The sequence below is a fragment of the Lineus longissimus genome, chromosome 6 (genome assembly GCF_910592395.1).
Source record: "Lineus longissimus chromosome 6, tnLinLong1.2, whole genome shotgun sequence".
Classification (NCBI taxonomy): Eukaryota; Metazoa; Nemertea; class Pilidiophora; order Heteronemertea; family Lineidae; genus Lineus; species Lineus longissimus.
The window spans coordinates 20,394,458-20,420,139 of NC_088313.1; the positions used below are offsets into that span (position 1 = coordinate 20,394,458).

General features: G+C 42.5%; 2 protein-coding genes across 4 annotated transcripts; both read right to left on the reverse strand.

Annotated features, from left to right (window-relative positions):
- Positions 1-169: 169 nt before the first annotated feature.
- Positions 170-4,247, reverse strand: LOC135489225 (inositol 2-dehydrogenase-like). 3 transcript variants are annotated; one of them, XM_064774477.1, is made up of 8 exons: positions 4,133-4,247; positions 3,313-3,558; positions 2,947-3,017; positions 2,557-2,665; positions 2,153-2,280; positions 1,717-1,940; positions 1,361-1,526; positions 170-1,180 (listed from the first exon to the last, which is right to left on the reverse strand). In XM_064774477.1, the coding sequence occupies exons 2-8, from the start codon at positions 3,537-3,539 to the stop codon at positions 1,062-1,064; spliced, it is 1,044 nt and encodes a 347-aa protein (XP_064630547.1). In that variant the 5' UTR covers positions 3,540-3,558; positions 4,133-4,247; the 3' UTR covers positions 170-1,061. The 3 variants fall into 3 exon arrangements, with proteins under 3 accessions (XP_064630547.1, XP_064630548.1, XP_064630549.1); XM_064774478.1 differs by having other exon boundaries at positions 4,137-4,242; XM_064774479.1 differs by having other exon boundaries at positions 4,142-4,178.
- Positions 4,248-5,297: 1,050 nt separating this feature from the next.
- On the reverse strand, positions 5,298-24,810 carry LOC135489290 (neuronal calcium sensor 2-like). Its single transcript, XM_064774578.1, has 4 exons — positions 24,177-24,810; positions 11,961-12,116; positions 9,195-9,311; positions 5,298-6,337 (listed from the first exon to the last, which is right to left on the reverse strand). Exons 1-4 carry the CDS (start codon positions 24,279-24,281, stop codon positions 6,080-6,082), a joined length of 636 nt encoding a protein of 211 aa, XP_064630648.1. The 5' UTR covers positions 24,282-24,810; the 3' UTR covers positions 5,298-6,079.
- Between the last annotated feature and the right edge of the window lie 872 nt (positions 24,811-25,682).

The window sequence follows — 25,682 nt, forward strand, 5'->3', positions numbered from 1 at the left end:
TGTCCTCAATAGTCGAACATTTTATACCTTCATTCAGCAGTGTATGACCAGTCTTACACTCACTGCTCCTTGATGGTCATGCATTATTGGCTAAGAAATAAAACTTAGGATAGGTTGAATTACCAAAAAAATCAAATGTTATTTCGTTTTTCCCTCAGTGCCATGTCTGGCCTTTTTGCCACAAAGGGTGAGAGTCTGGTGTTGCTTATATCCAGGGCTATTCGTAGATGGAAGCACCATGAGCCTTCAGCAGTAGGTTATAACGAATCAAAGCTTTCCTTTTTGGTAATGTTATGTGTTTCGACAGTTAATTTGAGAAAGCCTACTTCTCAGAAAGACAATTACATTGGTAATCTGATGACTTTCGAGTGTGCGACCCCTGTGGTATTAATCAAGGCGTTAGGAGGCCACTAGCCCATTGTTTTTTAATCAGATATCCCGAGAAGGATACTGAGTGTATATTCAGATCCGTGACTACGTCGACCTTCATGTCCAGCGCCTAAGAGCAGACCAAGATCAATATAAATCTCTCTATCAGTATCAATCTCTTCGCTTAATTAGTGCAGAGATGTTTGATTATCCAGAGTACCTTTCACATCGTTGTATAGCCTTTGTGTGTTATAATGAATCCACACAATGAGCAAAGGTATAAGGTCAGATAACTTTTTTAATGTATCTCATCCGAACCTTTTCTACGCATGCTCGAACATTTCTAATTGATTTCATTAAAATACATGTACTCAGAAATCATTGGTCTAGTAAACATCTCACATTTCTATATCTGAAATACATTTTGGTACATAGAATCAAACCACCGTTACAGCTTCAGTGGCTGATAGATAAATCACATACGAACATTTGTTTCAGGGAGCTAGATCTTACTGGGACTCATATTTCTTCATTTAGCTGAGTGCTTAAGCAGTGGAGACACCTTGTCACAACCCATGCAGCCCCGAGATTATGGAGAGTCACAATCAGACAGTCCTTGTGCATTCGTCCCTTAATTGAGACGGTTCCTGCCTGAATGTAAGAACACTCGGCAAGGAACCAATGTTTTTAGTCTAATATTTGATCTTCACGGCCTGTCCTGTCTTGACGCTCTCCTCACACGCTTCTGCTATTCGGCTCACGTTCACCGTGCTCTCCTTGGTGGCGACCATACCGCCCACGTCCTCTTTGCCTGCAGAGATGAACAATACAATGAACGATAAATTGTTGCAATTCTCGTGTCAGGATGTGAAATTGAGAAGCGCCATCGCAAACTAGACTCCTGTGTAGTCCATTTCATCATCCCGATTGTCTTCATCGATGGCGACAGGACGAGGCCGGTCCACGCACTGTGTGGGTGGATGAAACTTACCTTCCAGAACATCTAAGAAACTATCGATTGCCTTGACGTAACCTTTGGCGTGTCTCTGAGGGAATGAATACTCTATTGGTACCATACTCATCCCTTCAACTGTAGAGTGCTGGAGGTTCGTCGGTCGCTGATTCTCTGCCGTGAGCATACCTTTCGATCCAAATGCCTGAAGACAACAAATGAGATGTGCAACAAAAACTCAATGATGTTGTCTATCGAGCGATTCAAGAGAAGTACAATGATTCCATCTTGCCCTAAGGCCAAAAATGAGAGACCTTCCCTATGACGTAAAATCGACGTACGTATTATTCTATTTGCAATTTCTCTCAGACGATGTTCCTGCCGGAGTGCCTTACCTCTAGAGTCTGATGATAGCCGTACACGCCCATACGACACAGGTCTATAATCGCTATAACTTTGCTTGGAAACGTCAATGATATCGCCACAGTATCAACATCATTCATGGCAGCCACGTCCTTCATATGGGCATGGGCTGCTACGTAGACCTCGGTGGGGTATTCGCCAAGCAGCCAGCAAATTAAGTCGATGTCATGGACGGCACAGTCGTGGAAGATTCCACCTGCAATGGAAATCACATGTTATTTAGTTGCATGCTCAGTTTGAAAATTGTCTCAGAACTTGACGAGGACAAAACGGGCACAACGTATGATGAGCACGTAGGGACCGACGTTTCACTCAACACAAGGACAGAATGTTACCGGGACGTATGCGCGACTAGAGACCACAACGTCTATGAACGGCGAAACGTGCAACTTGAGGCATCTCACGAACCTGATATTTTGAGGTACTCCATACTTGGTACCGGGTTGTCTCTGCTGCAGGTTTTCACCATGTACATATCGCCTAAAACACCTTTTCTGACTTGCTGCTTGATGCTGTTAAATGCCTCATCGAATCGCCTGAAATGATACCATGAGACTACGGTATGGTTGAAGTGTCGCATTTTGCCTTGCACATGATCATGACTGATTGTGCCATTGTCTCTGGCAATGACGGCTACTAGCTGATCGTGCGACGAGCCATTAAAAAGGGCTTTAGTGAGAGGTCATTTTTTATGATAGGTATTTTATCACAAATGTTTATACAAGCGTAGGTCGACGATTTCATCGATGACACTTTTTTCTCGTCATCTATCCCGGATTTGTCAATGTCTTCAGTTGCCTAATACATCTCACCTATTGAAAGAGCAGAAGAGTGGCTTCCCGAATTTCTTTGCGTCATCGTAGCACTGTATCACGCCACTGGTATCTTGTGATATTGGTTTCTCTGAGAAGACGGCTTTCCCTGTAAAGTGGAAGGAAAATGATACTTGCTTATTATCTTTCTCGTAAAGAGACATAACTAACGACGAGGAGAGAGGAAACAACCGTGTCAACTAAAAATATCCGTCGTTCCCTTAACTCGTGTCTTTTGAGAATGGTTGTGCTTGATTTCGCCGCCGAAGGGAATTCCGTTCTTCTCAGATAAAGAACCTGAAAAGTTTGTAGCCATATCACAGAGTGAAGCCTTCGGTATCAATGTATTACTCGGGGTCTTGTGGGCTCAAGATTAGTGATTGTCCTTACCTGCCGCCAATGCTCCTCTTATATACGCTTCATGGGTAAACGTCGGTGATGACACGATCACAGCTTGGACCCTGTGTTTGAATTAAACATCTTGCCAATCAGTATACTGTCACGGTTCTTGTTTACATTTCACACACTACAAATTCACTGTAAACACTTACAGTATTGCTTGTTTTCTTCTGCCATGACTTTGATATCGTAATGATGGCCAAAATCGAAAACCGAAGAATTAAAACGTGCGGATACGACCTTGCCACCGAATGATCACCTAAATGGGTCGGTCAGGAGAAATCTTCCTGACAGCAGTACGGAGTCCCGGACCGCGGTCATCTCCAGCATTCCCAAAAGACTAATGCAGTTACTCACCTCGGATCATTATAAACATTCTCCACCTCGTCACAAGTAGCTATAGAGACCCCCTCCAGATTGTATTCCCCAGCCAACCTCTCAGCAATCGCCCTGTCGGAGTCCACCATCCACAACAGTCGGATTCGCCAGTTCTGGATGACGTTCTTCAGGTGGATTTGCCCGGCACGACCCATCCCGATGATGGCGAGTCCGACCTTCCTGTCACTTGAACAATTTGTCGTCATATTTGTCTATGTCAGTTAACTGAATTAGAAAGTTGTACAAAAACGGTAGGCAACATCCTAATCATTAGGGCCAGTTGAAAGAGGCCGAGCTTCGAATCCACGACTTTCTTGTCACAAGTTCGTGCTCATCCACCGTGTCTCCATTGATCCCGGCGAGGACAGAGGAGCACACAACTGACACTAGGGTGTGACAAGACAGGGATGGAACTGAGTAAAATAATGAACATGTCAATGCCAATGTTTTGTGAATCTCAGCGCCAACGTTTTTTTGTGAAGTGTGGGCTGGAGGGTTGGTGAATGGGTGACGATTACTACGTGTGGAATACAAGAAAGGCCTATATCTAGTTTCCTCCACCACACTGGACTGTAGGCCTACACCGTGTCGATCCCGATGATCTTACCACCACCTGTTGGAAGAGAGTGGTAGAGTTCATCCGTTGGACTTAATCAGATCATTTAGTGAACATGACACAACATGTTTTATCGACTGATAAATTCATCTAAAGGTTTGGTGTCCCGAAGATTGAATTGGGAAGGAAGTGTTTATATCGTTAGTTGGATATCATAGAAATGTGTACTGGAGACTTACGTACCTACCTTACTTTTTTCTGGTGTCAAAGAGGGAATCAAATTTGGAGAGGGCCAATGCAAAAGGCGTTTAGTATGGCTGCAGCTTTAGTATACTGTACACGACAATCTGACTATTTTATTGATTAGCACTGCATGTGGGTCAGACCAAGCAGTCATATCATCCTGCTGTTATCTCATTTGATTATATCAGAATGATTGTTCGACGTTTGTACACAATAGTCGAACTTTTTACACCTTCATTCAGCAGTGTATATATCAGAATGATTGTTCGACGTTTGTACACAATAGTCGAACTTTTTACACTCACTGCCGGCTCCTGACCCCTGCTCCTTGGTGGTCATGATTACTGGCTAAGAAATAACAATTGGCATTATTTGAATAGAGATAAAATGTTATTTTCGCAAATTTGAAAGTGTTATGTATGTACAAATGCACGCGTTATATACATATTCAGTTGTAGTAACTGACTTGTAACAAACAAGAAGCAGTAACATACTCTACAGTTCAATATATCAGTAACATCCAATAATATTCGCTTATTCGACGCTCCCAAGTTTCTGTAAATACTTCGTGGTATCGTGGCCATTGATAATTTTACAGTCCGTTTTACCTGTCTATTGGGTTTGTTTGCGGATGCTCTCAGAAACAAGACTTGTACATGTACGATGCGTGGCCCAAGCACCGGTTGCGGTAATTCAAATTACCATTGCAGAGAGTTCAAATTACCCATTGTTTTGGAGTCGGGTGATGAGGCCAGTCGAATCAAAAATGTCACTTTATCGTTTTCATCGTCCGACATCACTCCGAGATCAGCTCAGAAGGCTGATGAAAAAATTCGCAGGACTCAAAACAAAATGTAGAGTAGATGCCATGAGAGACTTATGTCTTCTTCACAATGACACATAGTGCAGCGAGTAGCGTTGTTACATGGAAATGACGAGTCACACGAAACATTAAACTTTGTCTCCAAACCAGCCTCCAGTGCCAAGTTTGTTTTCACGGTAGATGTTTGTGGTTGTGCTGGTTGTAACAACATTCATAGGTGGCGCCAGCATGTAACCTTTTCGTTTATTGAAATTCTTAAGGTAAAAATATGAAATACACGTACATCATGGATGTCCATTTACAATAAAACGTTCTTAAATCTGAAGAATCAGTAATTTAATATGTATTTTTGTATGATTGGCATTTTTCTCCCATGTCGTATTGTACTTTGTTAGTCAATATATGTGGTGCATACATGTAGCTACAGCTAACTGGTATATGTGCATATTTCTTTGGTTATGGCGGTGAATTACATTGATGTGGACGCTGCTTTCAGCCCTAAGCAATAGAATATGTGTGTACAGAGACTGCGATACCCCTGGAACTCCGTTTTGAGTCAGATATCCAGCATTTCTTGCCAAATGATACGCCCGTGTCCTTCGCTAGACGCTCCAAAAACGAAAGAGGACTGAGGCGTAAAATAATAAAATTACTGTATATACAATGTCAAAGATTGCGCGATATAACGGATGTTCGTGGCGATATTGACAATCTTAAAGGGCGAGTATAGCAAGCCCCGTAGTCAAATGCCCTGTGATTCCACTAGGCTCCGTACATCCGGCTCAGTGCCCCCTTTTTACATGTATAAGACGGTGTAAAGCAGAAAAAGCCTGCAGTGATAATAATGCTGCTATGTTTAAACTTTGAATACGTGTGCACTCTTCTTCTTGCCAATACGTCCACATGATTCCCTCATAGTTTGCCCAAACCAGTCCGCCCAAAAAGTTCTAACACCAACTTCCCAGCAATAGGCTTTCGTGCATCAATGCATAACGTCCGTGCGCGACAACATCCGCGATTTCCACGCGGCCAAAATGAAGATCCGCCGACCCAAAGTAAGACAGTTTTGCATAATCAAAGAGAAGGCTAGGCTTTGTATCAATCAAAAAATGGAAACCAGTACTTCAAAAACTCTCATCATCAGGTTCAGCGTCTTTCTCCTTCGGTTTCACACTCAGTGGCTCTAATCCCTCGCCCTTCCCCGTTAACATATTATACAGCGATGAATCGTTCAAACAGCCTTTAAGGAATTCCTCCTTCGTCAGCTGTCCATCAGAGTTTTCGTCCATCTTTTTGAATATGACCTTTGCCCTCTCATCAGCGGAGACGCCATTTTTCGCTGCGTCGAGATCTGCATCTTGGCCAACCATTTTGTAAATTGCCTGAAACAAGACGGTGGATAGGTTGAATTACCAACAAAATCTAATGTTATTTCCCGAAGTACGTTGACCTTCATGTCCAGCGCCTTAGAGCAGACCAAGATCAACATGATTCTCTCTATCAGTATCAATCTCTTCGCTTAATTAGTGCAGAGATGTTTGATTATCCAGAGTACTTTTCACATCGTTGTATAGCCTTTGTGTGTTATAAGGAATCCACACAATGAGCAAAGGTACAAGGGCAGGGAACGTTTATAATGTATCTCATCCGAACCTTTTCTACGCATGCTCGAACATTTCTCATTGATTTCATTAAAATACATGTACTCAGAAATCATTGGTCTAGTAAACATCTCACATTTCTATATCTGAAATACATTTAGGTGCATAGAATCAAACCACCGGTACAGCTTCAGTGGCTGATAGATAAATCACATACGAACATTTGTTTCAGGGAGCTAGATCTTACTGCGACTCATATTTCTTCGTTTGGCTGAGTGCTTAAGCAGCGACTGCTTCTTAAATAAGAGAAAAATCCATACTGTCTGGCAAAACTTGACCGAGAAAATCGAGATCTGCCGTGCAACTTGTTCAACTATCGGTATCCCCAATTTGCCAATAACGGTGTGTATCTTATTTTTTGGTGTTGGTGGTGATGCGATGTTAGCATCCCCTTCTTCATCCCTCCCACCTATCATCATGCCATACCGCTACCTGTATACCCCTCTTCCACGCCCCCACCGACACACCCTAGTAAACATTCCTAGATTCGCCCCTGAAGTTTTGCACGGTGTGATGGTGAACCTAATTTTCGCTGTAAGTACCTTTGAACACAAGCATCCGCACTTTATGAGGCCGGTGGCGACTACCATTCGTATTTGATCGTCATGATGCCAGCTTAACATTCCAGACTATCGTACCAGAATAATATCAAGCAGCAAAAAACCCTCATCATCGGTTCTATGCTGGTGATCTAAGGCAATCCCCATGCAATCAACCTGCCTTCTTTTAATTTGCACAACGAGCAGAAAAAGATCTGCATCATCATCATTTTGGGACATTCTTTGGGGAGAGTTGGCCAGATGACCGTTGTTCAGCATTCAAGACTTGCTTGTACCACTTCAGAGCCAGCAATATCAACCAATAGATGCTGAACTGTCAGCAGATGCCGAGTCTGAGGCAGAGAAATGAGGTTACTCTAATAGAGTAGAGGAATTTGCCCCTAAGTTTCCGCCGTAGTTTCATTAGGAGAAAAAGAGTAATCCGATAACACAGCGCTCTCATGGATCTCATTTGTACGTGCTCTGAACGTAAAGGTGCAAGTATTCTCCTGGCAATTTGTGGTATTGTCCATCTCCGCTCGGTTAGTGGTCATATCGCCAGTTGCCAGCTTGTCCAATTAGGGGAAGGCGATGGTCGAGGGATGGGGAGGTTTGTTCATTACTGGAATTTGTTGACTGACTGGGTCAGCAGAATGGCCTCTAACCAATGGCTTCGAAGGTAAAAGGAACGTTTTTCCGAAGGAGGCGATTCTTTAACACCCACGAGTAGGCCTATTCTAGTGAAAATAGTAAAAACTTAATTTCTGTTAAATATCTAAAGATGAGCCATATTGTTTAGTTTATTTAGCAGGGACACCTTCAATTCATTGCACAGCCGAGGTCAACAAGATCACCAATTCTACATCAACTTGCTGCTCATCATCAGTCTCGGAATAATTTCTCGCTGGTTTTCTATTTTTAAATCCCAGGCGACTGGTGGAATTCACTTAGCCAGACAAATTGCCTTTGTCTTCTGCCAATTTCACTCATCATCGTTACACATAGAGTGGGAGACGGCATCAACACCTTATCCAAGTCACTCCATGCAATCAACACTCTCCTTCAAAATCATTCCCATTCCAAAGATGGGTTTGTGCAGAAAGCGCTGAAGGGAGACGATTGCCTTTCGAATGATGGCACCATAGGGTGACAGCCATTCGTTCAAAATCTCATCGGAATTGAAACTCGTCTCATATCCCTTGTCTCCATAACAAGTTATTGTATATGCGGAAGCTCTAGATATTCAGAATGCCGTAATTCTATAGGTGATCTCGGTGATATCTGCCACATTACCGAAATGTGGTGTTAGTGAAGTATTGGTTGTCTCCGCTGAGAGTTTTGAATCAATAATGACTTGCTTTTATCATATTCCAGATGAGCTGAAAACTGTTGGATGATACGGTTTTGGCGAGTTGGGAACTGGTGAGTGTTTGGATGTTCTGCGAAGCGACTACAGATGGGACGAATTAGATGAAGAATAAATTTTGTGAGCTTCAGTCTAAACACGTCAGCTTATACTTGTACATGTACAGTACATTTCACCGTGCCAATGTTTGTTAACGGTTGTCTAGCAGTTTACATTAATCTCGACTCCATGGGGATACTTTCACTAAAGAACGGGAGCTCAGTATTATATTTGATAAATTTATCGACGTCGAAGTCTCATGGGTCAAGATGGCTTTTACATTGTACTTTTGTACTAAGGTATTTTACTACATTCGCTTGTGTTGATTGTTATCTCAGTACATCTCACAGCAACAATACAGAACTACCAAATATTCAAACTGGTGTAAATGTATGGCTATTTGCATTACCACCGCGGGAGTCATCTTGGAATGAGAACCCATCTTCTTAGAGTACCTTCGGTGTTACAAAAGCACAAATGGGAAACACTCAGCTATGTAGTTGAATGAGTGAGGGGTAATCGGTCTGTTACAGTGGACGAAGCTTCAGAAAAAGCAATGATTGAAGAGAAATGAGAAGAAGTTACCAACTCCTGATGAACAGTAACACGTTTTAATGGTTTCATGTTCACTTACTCGTATTACTTCGGCCATTTCGCTCTCCTCAATAGCACCATTTCGGTCGATGTCGTACAGTCGGAATGCCAAATCAAGCTTGTCTTCAGGGTTGCCGTCTTGTGTTATACTAATTGCCTGCGAATGAAGTAGATCAGTCAGAGACAAGAACATTATCATGACGACACAAAAAAAACAGACATACAGATTTCATATTGACATTTCAAGATGATAGGGTCTCGAAATGGCCAGTTTCTGTCTTCAGTTACGAAAAATACGCATACGATCAGCTTACCCTCTGAGTAGATCAGCCCAAAAGCAAGGTAAGAGCCCAATATCAGTATTCAACAGGGGTTTAACTTGAGCAAAATCAACTCAAACAAGCTAGACAATAAACATAGGATCCCTGAGCTTTAGGATACATCGTGAGCCATGTATCAACTTCAGAATGTACTCTCCCGACTTTCCCAAATAAGACCACATTATCAGCATCAAGTATTGCGCTATTAGAAGTTGAAGAGTTAAAGTTAAAAAGTGTTTTCCTTTCATGTCGAAAACCGCATTTAACTCGTACAAATGAAATTCCAACAAGACAATAGGTTATTCTAATGAGGGCAATTTAAGGAATATTTTTTAAGGAAATGCACGAAATTTCTGCAATTCTCCCGTCTGCGTTGCCAAGGCCACCGAGAGAGGAAAACCATGTCAAGAGATGGAATGTCAACGAATACACGAAATACTAATATGGGATGAGCTGATGAGGAGGGTTATGTGATCATGTGACTTCTCAGGCTCAGTGATGCTCTGTTGTAAAAGCACACGCATTGACCTTTGCAATCACAGACCCGCCCATGCGTTGCCACGGTTCAGCAAGTGGTTCGTTTCTGTCCATTCGTATCGCCCAATCACCTTATTCCTTATAACTTCCTGTTCAATTGGCCAATGAGAACCCCCCCCCCCCCGTTAAACCAATGAAATCTATAAACTGAACCAATCAGAAATCGTATTTACATAGACTTCCGCTCTAATCGCAGGCCAAATGGGGAAGTGATGAATGCGAGATAGAATTTCGTATTCAGCTTGGTTATTTTCTTGCCCGTGACTGTTTACCGGTGGTTGTCAAGGATGCCTCTCCTTTCAACGTTAATTGCCTTGGTGATCTCACATATGATGAGAAATTTGACACCATTCTATTGACGTTTTTGCTAAAAGCGACTCTGACCCGCCTCGTAATGGAATGGCTAAGTTGTGTACCCGGATATCACGGTCACCAAGCAGGAGTACACACAATCACTGCGTGCGCAGTTAAACCACGACATTGACTTCCGTTTCGGACGCGACTGTGACATTATTAAGAAATTTGATACACCGTGGAAAAGGGGCAGTGAAATCTGCATTTTTATGTTTCCTGTGAAATAGTCAGCAATGCATTTCACTTCTCCGTCGTACCACTTCTTATGTCTACACGACCATGACACCAAAAAGAGACACCACAAAATAACTGACATCGACATCGTGCTGTGCATTATGCATCATTGTTTATTTTTGATCAGCTATCAATTAATAGGTTTCAAAATAAACGACGGTCGATGAACCAGGCGAGACCTGATAGCTCTAAATCACTTGTAATCATCTACATCTGTCGAGCGCCAGTCCTGCTCAGCGCTATTCCTATGGCCAAAAGAACCCCAACAATCGACACGAGATATGCCGCCGACCGTCTCCGACATGAAGTGATCGAAATCGGCGGATGTCTTCGCAGACGGGACCTGATGACATGGAGCCATAATCACTGGGAAATGCCATTGAATTTTTATATCAAACCAAGCGAGTGTAATAGACATGATAAATGTGACTTCGGAGTGCATCTTAGTTACTTAAGGGCTGGCTGCATGCCGAGGCAAAGATGCTCCAGCTAGTTTTAATTTTTAGTTAAACCGCTTCATCGAATTGACGAATGAAGGGAATGGACAGATTAAATGTGTAATTATCCCCTATCATCGCCAAAGGTTTTCCAATATAAGGGAAAGGTAGGGAAGACAATGCCGGACCGACATGTCTCATAATGATATAGAGATATTGTTTAGAGGACAGAGAAGTGCATGTACCACCACTCTGTTCCGATGTACGATATGTCATCCCTGCATGTAAGTTGGTGAAGATGTCATATTCTCCCGTTAGTCCTAGCTGTTAAAGATTATGAAACTGGCCATGCTGTTCACCTCTCCAAGACACCAAATAATTGGAAAAACGGTAATGTAAGGTGACGAGTTTTTTTAGCCAATTACATTGCCACAAATGGGCAGATTCCGGCACCTACACGTTCGTGACAATATGACATTGCTTATTTATCTACTTCCCTCAGTTACAGTTTAGTCCTGTTCTCAACCACCTACATCTCAACCAAAGATTGGACCCATTAATCATTCACAAAAAGTCTGGTTGCTTTCCTATTAGGGCTAAATCTTTCATATCCTGTCCGTACACTAACTTCGTGACTTCAAATTAAATGGCAATTTATTTTCCTGGTCATATTAACCTATGTACGAAAGCGGAAACCACTGAAGCAACATTCAGAGAAAGGTTCCGGCATTTGCTCAAATTCTCATTTATTTTGTGATGAATTATTCACATTGAATTAACCATTAGTGGGCTTGAGTAACTGACGAAAGTTCAGGTCAGTGGTGGCAGGCATGCTGCGCCAAGTCTCTTTCGAAGAACTTGAGCTTTGCCTAAATCTGAGTGTGAGATAGAAAAACGCAACTGGTAAATGGTATTGAAACTTACCACTAAAAATTCCTTAAAATCGATTTTCCCACTGTTGTCTATATCGAATGTTCTGAACAGGTGCTCGTAGAATGATTTTGCTTTGCCATCGGGGAAGAGCTGGGAATATATGTCAAGGAATTTGTTCCGTGAGATTTCACCCTCTGGACAGTCTTTCTGCAAGAAGAAGAACATGGGGGATGGTCGTGTATCACATAGAGCTACAAGGTATACGGCCAAACCTTCACCGAGGCGACGAAGGGGTCGGACACGCCGGCGAACAATGATTTCACAAAGGGCTCGGACCAGCCCGGACAAAGGGGTCGGCCACGCCGGCGAAAAATGATTTTACAATGAAACCATTGTTCGCCGGCGTTTGCGTACCGTTGTCGCTCTATAATGTCTTGCGTATTTACCATTGCGATATTCGGGTTGGTTCAACATTTGAAAGGACATTACATCGCATTTATATGTTTAGTTTGGGTAAAATTACCGTTTTTTTCTGGAAAAGGATGCTAGGTCGTTGAATTCGCTCAAATTTCTATATCTGTCTCATGTTTCATGCCGTCATTCCACAAACAAATTTCAGCAAACCCATGGGAAATTTCAATGCGAAATCGTTTTGGCTTGTAATGTATATCACAAATGTTAAAGTTAAAACTAAAGTTTGGTTTCATTCGTTGCACAAATGGCTTCCCAAGAGCTTCAACTATCATGGCCAACCTATCTTGGATATCTGAATAATTTATCATAGAGCGGAGTAAAAGTCTGCCATAATCAGTGTTATTTCGTGATTCTCTCAATGATGTCTCCGTTGGGATAAGTTGACAATAAGGAACAAACATCGTTCAGTCTCATAATCACGAATTTTCTTTTTTGGATTGGCGGTAAACACGTTAATTTCATATGATGTAGGCTTACATAATGTGCACGATGCCGGTGTAATCTTTTTGAGTGTTTCTATTTTTGAGTGTTTCCCCTCATTGCTTGGGAACGCTAAAAGATAGATTGACAAGTTTTTCTGTGTTTCCCCCTATTGAAAAGTCATAGTCTCTCTAGCTGCCTATTGTTTGGAAACACTGACACATGGGAAACAACCACAGATGTTACACCGGGCTTGAGACAGTTTTTCTTCGCTTCACGTGTAATATACTCGAGAGAGTACATGTAAGTTGTGAGCACATTTTGATGCAGTGGCAATATCCCTGCAACCTCATGTAACGGCTCCTCAACCGATGTACTGAAGTGTGAACAGCGCCACTGATGTTGATTTAGTCGAGGAGATATCGACGCTACATCACACTTTCCTGACATGACGACCAATGACTAAATGACATTGGGATAGGGGAAACTATCAGTGCTGTCCAGAGTCAATAGTAGTGTTTGTTTGGTGAGTGACTGAGGACATTAGCGAAATTAAAACTGCATTCTCTTGGGACGTCTTCGAATAGAGAAAGATGTGTCGACAAATCAATGTTTATTTTGGGACAATATGCATGGCGTGTCTTCACGACGAGTAAGACAGTAAGACAAGAGTCACTTGGACGAATCTTTCATGCACATTATACGATCACAAGGAGACGGAGACAAAAGTGCAAAACTCCGGTCAGTTGATATACAGAGTGATTCAATGAAGTTTTCATTAACATCATCATCGTCAATGTTGTCGATTGTTCAGCCGGATTTGATCTTGGACGCATTGGGTGCGGTAGAAAAGTCCTCATAACTGAGTTTTCCGTCAACGACGAACCCCAGCCACTGGTTAAATATCCCAAGTTGGTCCATCAATTAGTCGCAAATGCCTGTATTCTGCCTAACGGATCAAACATCTCTTGCCCTTATGGACACATGATTGTCTATCAACGCCTGGTCTAGGGCGATTACATATGTTAGTTGATATCCCACCGGGGTACGGGTTATTGGAAGCAATTACAAGCTGACCATCATGAATAATAAAAAAGGAAATCATGCCTTAATCTGGTTAGGTTCAGTAAACCATAAGGGAACATCGTGGGATGTAATTGATTCGGACGTATCTGGGGGCAATAGTATAATATAACACAGCGCCTTTTTATAATGGACTTCACTGATACATGAAAAGACTGTGAAAGTGTTGGAGAATGTGCACTGAGGACAACTGTCAAAACCGGAGACTGTCATTAACGCTCCAGCCTCTTCGTGAGAACCCCCGACCACCGAATTTGATGCCGGCCGGCGCCAGGCGCGAAGAAGAAAAAGATGAACATTTCTACCGCGATGATCTTAAGGTCTATGCGCTTTTAGTGGGATATTTTCAATTTACTTTGGGCCCGGCACGATCTAAACAGGTTCACAATAAGCTTGCTCTCCTTATTTCAACTAATCACCAGAAGCAATGGGCCCCTCCTATTCGGCCAACATTGTTAAACCACCCTTTTCCCAACCTCTGACAGCCACGGATTGATTCTCCGTATCCATCGCTGGAAATGATATCCAGTTCATTTGTCCGATGACTCGTTAAGATATCTCTCTATGATACTGCGATGGGAGGCTGAGAGTTACAGGACATTGATACCGGGGACGTCAGCGTCTCTGATTGAATTGATTTATTTATTTTTTGATTGATTTTGGTTTATTTCCTAGACCGTTCCCGAGACACGAAGACCCGTCTTTTGGTAACAGTATAATGCGAATCACCGGTATACATATATAGAAGAATATGATGCGTATTGCACTAATCAGCAGTACATGTCTACTTGTACATAAAATATCTTTATTGTCGTCGCGGTTGTAATAGGCCATGAAAGATTGAATCGGATGCGCTGTCACGACTACTGTATTCTGCTTTACAAGTTGATGTCCAGGGGTTGCCTAGTACGAATGAATAATTTTGGTGAATAATGTATGAAATATTGGGTGTATACTCTGATTTCGCGCAGAGTCCATGCTGTTCATTGGCGCAATAAAATTCTCAGCAGTATTGAGATAAATAGTACATGCAGATGAATGCATTTGAATCAAAATTCGGGTCACGTCCACCTATCGCTGTGTTGTGTCATGGCAGTCTATCGCCCAGGCTTCGCCTTTAAATCTTTAAAATTTCGAATTAGGTTCAAAGTAATTCCGAAACAAATATGTGTCTTGGGAATCATTGCTCCTCGGTTCTCAGACGGATATTACAAAGTCACGCGATGATTAGTGAAATGTACTGTTTTCAAGGCCGTTCAGCACTAAGAACTTTCTTCATTTAAACTTTCAACTGCACTGATGACCTTGAATTGTACTTAATCGAACACAAAATGTGTTTCGTTGTAAACATGACCGGCCGATATGTTATCTTTCGTTCACACCATATTCAACTGAGTGGATAGTGACATGAGTGATACATCGAGTGTTGATCATACAGATGAACTAGCATGCCAGATATGATGCGTTGGTTATACTCGTATGACCACAGTATTGTACTGAAACCACCAGATATGCAGGTTCGAAATCGTACTCCAATCGATCGTGCAGCTGTTTTCTAGTTTGGGCAAAGGCATCTCCAATGCAGATCAGGAAGGGCCAGACGGTTTTGGTCATGTCACCTGGTAACTGTTTCAATGAAGGTTACCGAGATGATCACGCGGATCCAAGATCACGATGCTCACTCTAGAACTACTGCTTGACGAAGCCATTTCAGCGCAATCACTGCACAACATTCTTTTCAGAAGTTCAACCATGTTCCTTCGGTTCTCCCGCCAGTAACCTGGTCCCGCACTCCCGCGAGACGTATCAAACAAGACTGAATGATTCATTACCTTTTTTGTGGCTATTTAATGATTTTGGGGCCGTCCTCTGGTCAGTGGTGCAATTTCGCTGCGATCTGGTGACACCACGGCCATTCTTCACAATCTTTTCTCGCTTTTATCCGCAAACAAACGACTTCGATGACAGTGTTATGAAACCTTCGGCGAACCTGAAAGAAATAAGCCCCGGAAGCTCTCGGGAGAATCCATGGTCTTCAAGAGCACCGTGTCATGAGCGTAGGTGATTATATGGCGAGGCAGAGATCCCCGATTCAAGACAGATAGTAACTTTTCCGAGACAAGATCGAGAAAAGAATAAAGGAATCTTGACCAGACACTGGTATGAAACATGGTTCCTCATGTGGGCTGCGGTGCTGTGCATGTTTTCATTTCGCTGTCCTGTTTTCAAAAGCCTGACCTCAGCCGAAGCGAGGTATTTCTCTTCTAAAGTGCATTTCCGTCGATAAGAATCATCATTCAAGACTGATTATAGGTAACCGAAGGGACGCGGGCATAACCATTTTCCAAGGGTATTGCTTGACATCTTTGTTCAAAACGCGTCCATTGACTTTGTTTCATGTGTTCGCCACGTGGCGGAATCGGCGCCGCACTCGACAATCACAATCACAACCGCCATGTTGTCATGGCCCCAGGGTTGGCAAGCGACAGGGCCAAGGGAACAGCTCACAGACACAAAGAGAAAAAAAACACGTATCAGTGAAAATTAGTTAGATACATGTAGTCAGTTCGATTAGTAGGCATCATGCATCACGCAAGCCAGCGATTATCTCTACGCCAAGGGGTCGTTAGAAATCATGCAATGGTATATCGTGAATATTCTGAATGGGATGGCCAGGAACGGTATTGCTTTACGTCTACTTTGAAATTTGAGGTCAAAGTTTCAAAGCGCTCACTTCACGTGATGAATGATTAAATGACGAATGTTTGCGTTGTATCAAAATGAACACGCAATGGACACATCAATCCATATGTGATCATTACTGATATTTGATGTCGATGACCATTCCTTATCAACGTAGACACAGATGAAACTGATTTACTCGTCATTGGCCGGGTTTGCATAGAGTTCACGTTGTCACTTCTGACGTATCAAACAGAAATAATTCGGAAATTCCTATAAAATTCTCAAATAAAACGCATGGAAAAGTTTCTTGCACGAAATTGAAATTTGGTTTCCTGCTAATTCTTTGAAGTTATAAACAGCCGAAACGATAGAAAACACCTTCAAATGGTGTTCCATACAGGCTTTTGATTGATTATCGCTAAGTAATCGATTCCGTTGTCTTTCATGTAGACGACAGCAGGCAGAAAATTTTCGTCAGAAGGAACTCCCCGTTTTAGGGTTTGGCACATTGCATGAAGATGGACGTTGCATGTAATCTGCTCGTCGTTCTCCGCCCAGCTGGCGCATCAAACGACATCCGCCATCATCAAATAGAGATCGATTTGTAGATTCCATGGCTGATCAAGCGCGGTTATGGACCTAATGAAATTTGTCAAAGAGATGATCAGATCCTGCTGTCCATTTCTTATGGTAGTTGCGGAGAAAAAGCAGCTTGTCTACTAGATCTCTAACTTTCGGTCATGTCAGAAAGATGGAGGGACGTTGTCATGTTGGCATGGCCATGTTAAACACGAGGCTTGAGGAATGATGCCAATTACCTGCTGCTTTCGGTAAGCATTCTTCATTAACCGCAACGGAAGTCAATACCGGTAAACAAAATACACGTAACGCTAGACCTCTTAGCAACCCAATACTATCCGCGGCGAAGCTGATTCAACCTCTCCTGGAAAAAATGCCTTCAATCCCAAGGTTACCGGCTAAAATATCAGCAGAAGGCAACTTTAAACAGTACTCCATCTCTGCGACATGCTCTCACTGATTTGATGGCTCTGCAGTAAACTCAAAATAGAGGACCGAAGTTATGCGCGAGTGTCCAAAAACTTTTCTTTTCTTGATGTCTGCCACACGTACACCAACAAGCAAAATGACATTGGGTATCTTCATTCACACACAGATATACCAAAGGCATGTAATTGACAGATTTCAGTCAATTCACGTAGCTTCCAGTAAGAAGAGCAGTCATTTGCTCTGATGAAAAGAGATCGCGTGCTCTTCTGGTTTTGGTATGAAAGGGGCTCATTTCTTATCTTTGGGGTTTGGTGTAGACACGAATGTTGGACGGAATACGTTTATCGATCTTCACCATGTGATGCTGAACAGTGAGAATGAAAGAAAGATGGCGTTATTGGGGACAATTATCGGAGTCTCATATCGACAGGGTTGGAAAATGTTCATCTTTGCTGACACTCTTGTCAATAAACTCGTGGCTTCCTCTCAAAGTATCTGGTGACTAAATGGATGATATAAGTCGGTTGATAGACGAATGCCAGATCCACCCGAAGGCCTCGGTCTGTTGATGTCACCCAACTGGTCAATATCGATATCCCATCAACATAGATGGCACACCAGAGATTATTTAGAGCTATGACTGGATGTAGCTGCGATGGCTTGTTATGTTGTTGTAATAGTGTTCTCCTTGGTATTGCAGTCAATGAAGATTCTCCTTCAGTAAAAGCTTTAGGTGAGCCCGCACACTTCCCCGTCGTGATGATAGATCTATCTACTTGCATGGCTGTAGCAAGAACAAACAAAAACCTAGTATCGAAAACCTTGTCGATTGCTGTTGTAGATATTGTTACGAATCAGTTGCATAACACGCATTAGTTCTTCAGTGCTAATGCAACAAGATAAGCATTCATTCGCAAGCATCAATGACTTGATTATTGTCTGCGAAATGACGAACTGATCCGCTGATGTCCTTATTCTCCGCGGAATTGAGTGTTTTGACCTAGTAAACACTCAAACAACCAGAGGCCAACTGCCAAGCCATCCAACCCACCTTATCGACATCCTAACCAAGCCATCAAATTCTCCCATCTACATTAAATCTGACTTCGATCAACACGAGGGTCGTTTATTCGACCACTCTGCACCCGTGACTGTCCGGTCTGGCGCGCTCAGGATAGCAGGCTGTCGGATGTCAGTCCTTCGGGAGGATGTATCTAAATGGAGTACCTTGGCAATGTTTTCTGACTAGGAGAAACGTTGGTTGCATGACGAGTCTAAACACAGTATCATTTCGAAATGGCGGCTGACGCTCAGCCTATTCTAAGACGCCGATGGTGTAGTGGCTCTCTGATTACTTAGCGGTTATATGCATCAGGTCCCTGGTACGATCCCCATTGTCCGTGTGATTCCCTTACACAGTTCTCTTTGCCTTACATGCCTTACTCCACCCAGGTGTGTAAAAGAGTTACTATCGGAAATGCTCAGGTTGTAGCGCTGATTGAGCGCCTCATCTGAGGTACCAAAATGTTTACTGGAGATAGCGACAACGCAGGCCCCAGCATCTTCCCATAACACCAACCATTAACTCGAAACATCAACAGTAAATCTCACTTAGATCCACACCATGGCCATTAATCCGACCCATTGGTGTCATTTGTACCAGAGATGGAGAGACTATTAGAGACGGGCTCCAGGGTACGGAGTACGGCAGGTTGACTGCATTTTTAATCTAAAAGGATATTGAAGTACGACCGGAGTGTGCGGAAAACAGGTGATGTGTGGTTAAGCTTTAGTCAAGAGTTGCCACAACACGGAGCCAGTCTACTGATGCCTGAATTAGGCCTACATCGTGTTGGGATGAAGTCATTCTTACATCACAGCTGGTGTCGAGTCATGATCAGAAGATTCTGACATCTAATCCATCAAGATGAATGTACATGCATTTGTCTGGATTCGTAGGCTTTCAATCGTGAGCATGTTGTTTCTAGATAATAAAACAATCATTCTATTCTAAAGTTATCGCCATAGAGTTTGACACACGCTGTAAAGCAGTTGGAGTGTACGTGCACTTCGATAGAAATTCCCTCAGCATCACGCTTCTGGTAATTAATTCGGTAACATGAATGGCAGGCTGTCATATCCATCATATACCTGCCAAAGTTGACAGATGGGCCGACCTTCGTCCTTTGGCGTCAATCGAATGAAGGATATTAATCAAAGTGTTGGAAGTCCTTTGATTAAGGTCGGGCACTGCAGCTGAGGAAAGACACAAGTTATGATTTCTGAGAGTACAACCATTACCGTTAAACTTATCTTAAATTGTTACCAACATACATATTTTGCATTAAAGTGATGAAGCATGTTGCATAATTCCATTGCGCGTGAAATCCATCCGAAAATATTCTTTTCTGCCGATGAAATTGAAATGATGAACTGGTGGTCCCTTGAGACCTTAACAGCTTCTCGATTAAATAACGACATGGAACGAGCAAATTAAATTGAAACGTCAACTTGCTCATGTATTGTATTATATGTCAGGCGGTGACTGTCGCCGTTGAAAGGTTAGACGATTCAAAGGCACAGCACAAGCAATGTTGTCAAATTACGATGTACATGTACCTCTCATTAAAAATGAAAATATCATTCGCGCTATACTTGAAGAAACGGTCGATGTATGTTAGAGTGCAGCTCGCCCAAAATGCGTTTCGTATTCAAACTTCCAGTGTTGAGTGCCTCCTCTACCAGCGTTGCCGATTGCGACTCTCATTACATGTGATATATACAGTCATGTAGGTTGAACAAGTGTCGGCGGCATTCATCTTCAACAAGGGTGTTCCTATTCAGAATGTTAGATGACAAATTTTGAGAGAAGAATCAATTCGGTTTAGTCATAATGGGAAAATACGATGATACATGCTTGCCACAGTGTGCAATATTAAAGGAAACACCACTCAGATCCGAATTTGTAGTAGCGTGCTTTCCTCATTCGATTTGAAAGTTGCCAGAAGAGAGATTGCATTGAAACACGACATCTTGTCTCCCATTGTTCGACAGCGATGCCCATCACAATCTCCTCTTCCTGTCTGTCTTTTGTAGTTTGGTGTTGTTGTCTTCGACCGCTGTGTGGCTTCATGACTTTTTAACTAATTTGACTTGATGACACATATGAACTGAAAGGCACGTTTGTCAGTATTCTAACTCGATTATTTCATGATAATGCATGTTATATGTAAAGAGATTTTTTTGTTTTCCGTTTTCTCTTAAATGATGCACAATGTGGAGCACACCACGCACGCTTCCAAATCCAGCAATATGTATGCATAACTTGCAAGCAGAGAAAAACATGCGCCGAATTAATCATGTACCACGGAGGGGAAAATTACTGTTTTTCTCAGAACTGATGACAAGGCACTATCATGACTCTGAATAATATATGAACTCGTATCACGAGCATATACATCTATTTTTCTGAGGATATAACTGTCTACTCGAGTCCTCCCAGAAGATTTTGGCAGAGCAATAATGTCAAACCTTGATAATTGGACGTCACTCGTGCAGGCGAATATTTTGAAAAAATAATTGATTTCGTTGCTGGGAATTCTCAGTTAACTCTTTCGTCCCGACTATGTTAAATTGGTCAAAGGTGACTTCGTGTTATGCAAGGTCATGATAATTTAGCAAGGCCTACAACCGGAGAGGTGATCAGTTGAAAATGAAATTACGATAATGTGAGGAGAGCACCTGGGTAATACCAAAATTCTGGAAATCTCATGAATGCACTGAAACCATATAAACCCCACCCTGGCGTTCTGTCGGTAACGGCGTATCAATAGAAAAGACCTAAGAAGCCATGAATTTTTCATCTTCGCGACCACCATCGCTTTGATGAAGTTCTGACAAGTCAACAATATTGCATAATTCATCTTGACGTTTAACAACTGGAAGTCAGTAATGCACCTTTTGAATCAATTGCGGGTTGAAGTGACCCATTACTTCCCACTGCCCAGTGCGACCATTGATAGATTTTCCATCAGCGCTAATTTCCCAGGGGTTCGTCTCCGTCGTTCTCAAAGCTGCCTCCGATAGTCGTAAAGCTAATGATAGGAAGAAAATACTGTCTCGGACTGATGTACCCTTTAGTCAAGGTATCGTGTAGCTTCAACGGCGTCAGCGCCACGATTTCTAGAGGGGAGGTCGTTTTGCTTGAGAGATGGGCGTTTTCCAAAAGTACGACCAGGGACTGACACAGCGAATGTTCCAGTTATATCACTAACGGTTATGCCCCATTACACGGATCGGCTGAAAAGGAACCCCTTGCAACTCCCACCAGACTATTTTCCGTTGGTTCGTGGTCGACCTCTTTTCAGAAATTACTTCCCTACCATTGGTTCGGAATTGGTTATTTCCCATGGCATCGATGTTTTCTCAGATTATTGGGTATGGAACAGTCGTCAATAACCTTATCGCCACACCTTTTGGTCGATTGCTACACTTGCTACCTCATATGGCTGTAACAGCGTAACAAAAGCCGAGCATAGTTTGATTCTTGGTCTGCTTGATACTCGGCAAGACAGGCCTTCCGCGATCGCCGGGCCTACCAACTGAACATTCTGCCGTCCTTCTCCTCGACTTTTGACCAGCTACTTCAGTAAACGTAATCATCATATTTGCTATAAACAAACGACATGGTGTTATCGAGCTAAAAGATGTACATGTATTACTTTTAAAGATCCATCATCTACATAAGACATTCTCTGGTTAGTAGCCTATACATTATCGGCAAAGAGCAGATATAAGAAGGCTAGCTTTATAATACCGCATAAAGATTGCATCATAATAATGTCTGAATAAAAAGCTAGTTCTCTTTTCTTCGCCATCTCATGCGAATGCACTTTCTTTGTGCAGCTACATCTTGCTTTGATGTTGTTGGCGTTGATTCTGTTTGCACGCCAGCTAGCTATTGGGCACTTTGCGGTTAGACATTCGCGTTTATACTCATGTTTGTTACAAACAGAATGTTAAATAAATATAATGTCGTAATTATTTGGCTTTCATTAGCCATGTATATGAGTGCCAGATAGTTCCCTCAGCCTCTTGACCAGCATCCTTTGCTGATCTTCTCAAAGAATGAATAAAATAGTCAAGATTATTCCAAAGTTTTTAATGAGTAATTGTGATGAGAAATCAATGCCTATGCTTTTGCTATAGATATGGTTACCTGATAACTACATAGAACCAGCTGGCCAGATGGAAGTTGTATATTTCATAAACGTATCCATCGAAGCGATCGAGTCGTAATAAACCGATGAAGAGCGTAATGAAGAATTGTGTATAATGCCCCAGGAGCTATTCCGCATTACCACCATTCTCTTTCAACTTTTACCCTTCTTCTATGCGATCAGCTTCATTGGATTCAAGTTTTCCCACTCCTTTTGAATACATCTTACCGCCAAAGGATGGTGCTAAGGCAAAGGCATTGTCGGCCTCTGATCGGAAAGAGTATGACCAGGTACAATTCCAGGGTCTTGTTAGTTAGTTATTTTGCAATCATTCTAGACCTGACAAGGATGATATACAACACTAGAAAGAACCTTGAAACTTCAATTACCATTAACATTACGAAGAGGTCCGTGCCATTATCATCTACATGTATTAGACGCCATCAAAGACAACGTTTGGATTTTTAACGGGTGGATCGTGGCTCACTCCACTGCTCGGAGGGTGATACAGTCGATCGAACGTCGAAAGCCTGGTTTACTGAGATCGTAGGCGAATCTATTTGTTAATGCTTACTATCAATCTATTCGTAAGAAATAATCTATGAATGTTTGCCCGTTAGTAACTATCAATAAACAGCCAAGCGTTAACCACCATTTTGAATGTGGTACGATATCATCAACAATGCATTCTGGAACTTAAATTTACGGGTGCTTTCATATCAGCTCATGAAGCTTAGATTACCATGAATGTGTTACTGGTATTTCTCACCATAAGCAATCGGACGCAGACGAAGAACTAGCAACAGTTATTGAATCTTACAACAAACTATACCAGTGGCATGAAAGACGCGATAGAAGTCGCAATAGCTTTGTATCTTTCATCGGTTTGAGTTTACTTGTAAGACAAGGCAGTCTTGCGAATGCGTAATGTCATTGGAGACGTTTTTCATTTAAAAACCTATTAGTCCAACAAGCACGTCTTATCAGTGAACGTATTCTGATCATACGGCATTTTTGAGACGGTAATGGACGCGGAAATGCAAGTCGAGAGAATATCATTGTAGCCGTACAATGATGAGAGAAGATGGTAGCTTTGGCTTATAAAGACTCTCTTAAAACGCCGTTAAGATATTATTGAGGGCGTTGGTCGGGAAAACTAGCGGTGAACGAGACAGGACGGTTTCCACAGAGGAGGAGGTGCTTTAAATGTCTAAATCTTAACGATTGGTAAAAGTAAGCATCATTTGGCGACACTTGGACACCTAAAGATAACCTCTGACGGGCTTTGCTCAGAAGATTTCATTTGTAGTTGACTTGAATTGTCACCAAAATCTGCTAAAGCAACTAACTAAATTGTTACTACAGCAACCAAACTTACGTGAAATGCCTTATGCCAGTCCTTAATCTGTTTTCGAGAAAACGAAGTTTTATTCAGGAGGTATTCCAAATCCTGGTCAGATATCCGAGCGTTTTTGTTCCCCATTTTCACTTCTGTCTGGAGTTCTCAGCAGTTCTTACTCCTTTTATCCAAAGCAACACTCACAAAAATGTTATCTCCGAATCGTCCATCGAAATGATTCCCGATCGATCCTCCGCTAACTCCTCACTGTCCCGCGGTTAATACTTCACTACCAGCGATTCGCCAGTGCATCAATATATACAGTTGTTTCAAGAACCCTTGGGAAAGAGTTACGGCATCATCCTGACCACGTGTATCTTCTAAATTCGGTTACAGAATCAATTAGACGAGCGGAGATGCCGATGTCATGTCAGTGGTTTATGAGCGACACGGGAATATCATGTGGAGTAGTAATGGCCTTTAAGAGATCAAAGTGCGATAGATGGCAATGTCTTGATGCTTGGCTTGTGAGGTGTGGTCGTGGTGATTGTATCATACTCGCAAGTATAAGAGATACCTAACCATCCACTCTGTGGAGGGATTTCCTTTCGGTGAGTTGAGATCATGCGGTTGACGTTCTTGAGACCCCGTCACCAGAGTCGAGTAACACCCGAGAGAAGTTAAAAATCGGGGATAGGTAAACGAGAAATATAACAGCGATGCTTGGAGGGATTCGACCAGTCATGTCATTTCGATATTGTAACTGTTGCCAAGTGATGTTTTCTCGTTGAGGTCCTTGGTCGATAAAGTCAAAAGAAACTAAGTAATGATCAATGATATATAGATGCCCCTTCGCCATTGAAATAGGCTCTGATCCGCTGTACATCGAGCCTGAGCCCCCGGAAGGGAGATCTAGATGCCCTTTAGCGATGCTATAGTTTTAATGGATCAGGAGAACGGCCAGCACTGACGGATGCCGGTTGAAGCCAATACAGCCATGAGTCAGTTGGTATCCACTGTTTGAAGGTCGCTAATGAGAGACAGAGGATGGGAGACAGACGCTTAGCAAGACAAAAACGGTCATCCCAATGAGTTGGTACTACGACGGCAATGATTGTGCTTAACGTATGGCTTTGACATTGGTGGGTCATTGTCAAATTTTCCTCCAAGGAAATGATCATGTTGGTATTGGGTGGCTGTGACGCAGCTCCAAATTCGTCTTCAGAGAATGGCGTTTGCATGACAAATGATTGTGACATTGTCCGCAGGAAACATATTGGCTACAAGGGGTCTTTATCAGCCCAGCGTCTTATCCACTTGGTGTCGGTGCTCAGTTAGGACAGGCTTGGCACCAGATGGCGTTCTCAGTTCACGAAGCCTTCCTTCTGATCAACAGCTGTGTGATTGAGACCAAGGCTCTCGTTCTGTCCTGAGTGCACAGAGTTTTGTTCCACCGTTTGGTGGCAAGGACATTTCTTGTAGAATGTCTTGGCTCTGTGTCCCGAGAAGACCTCCACTCCACTATACTGATAGATTGTGACATTG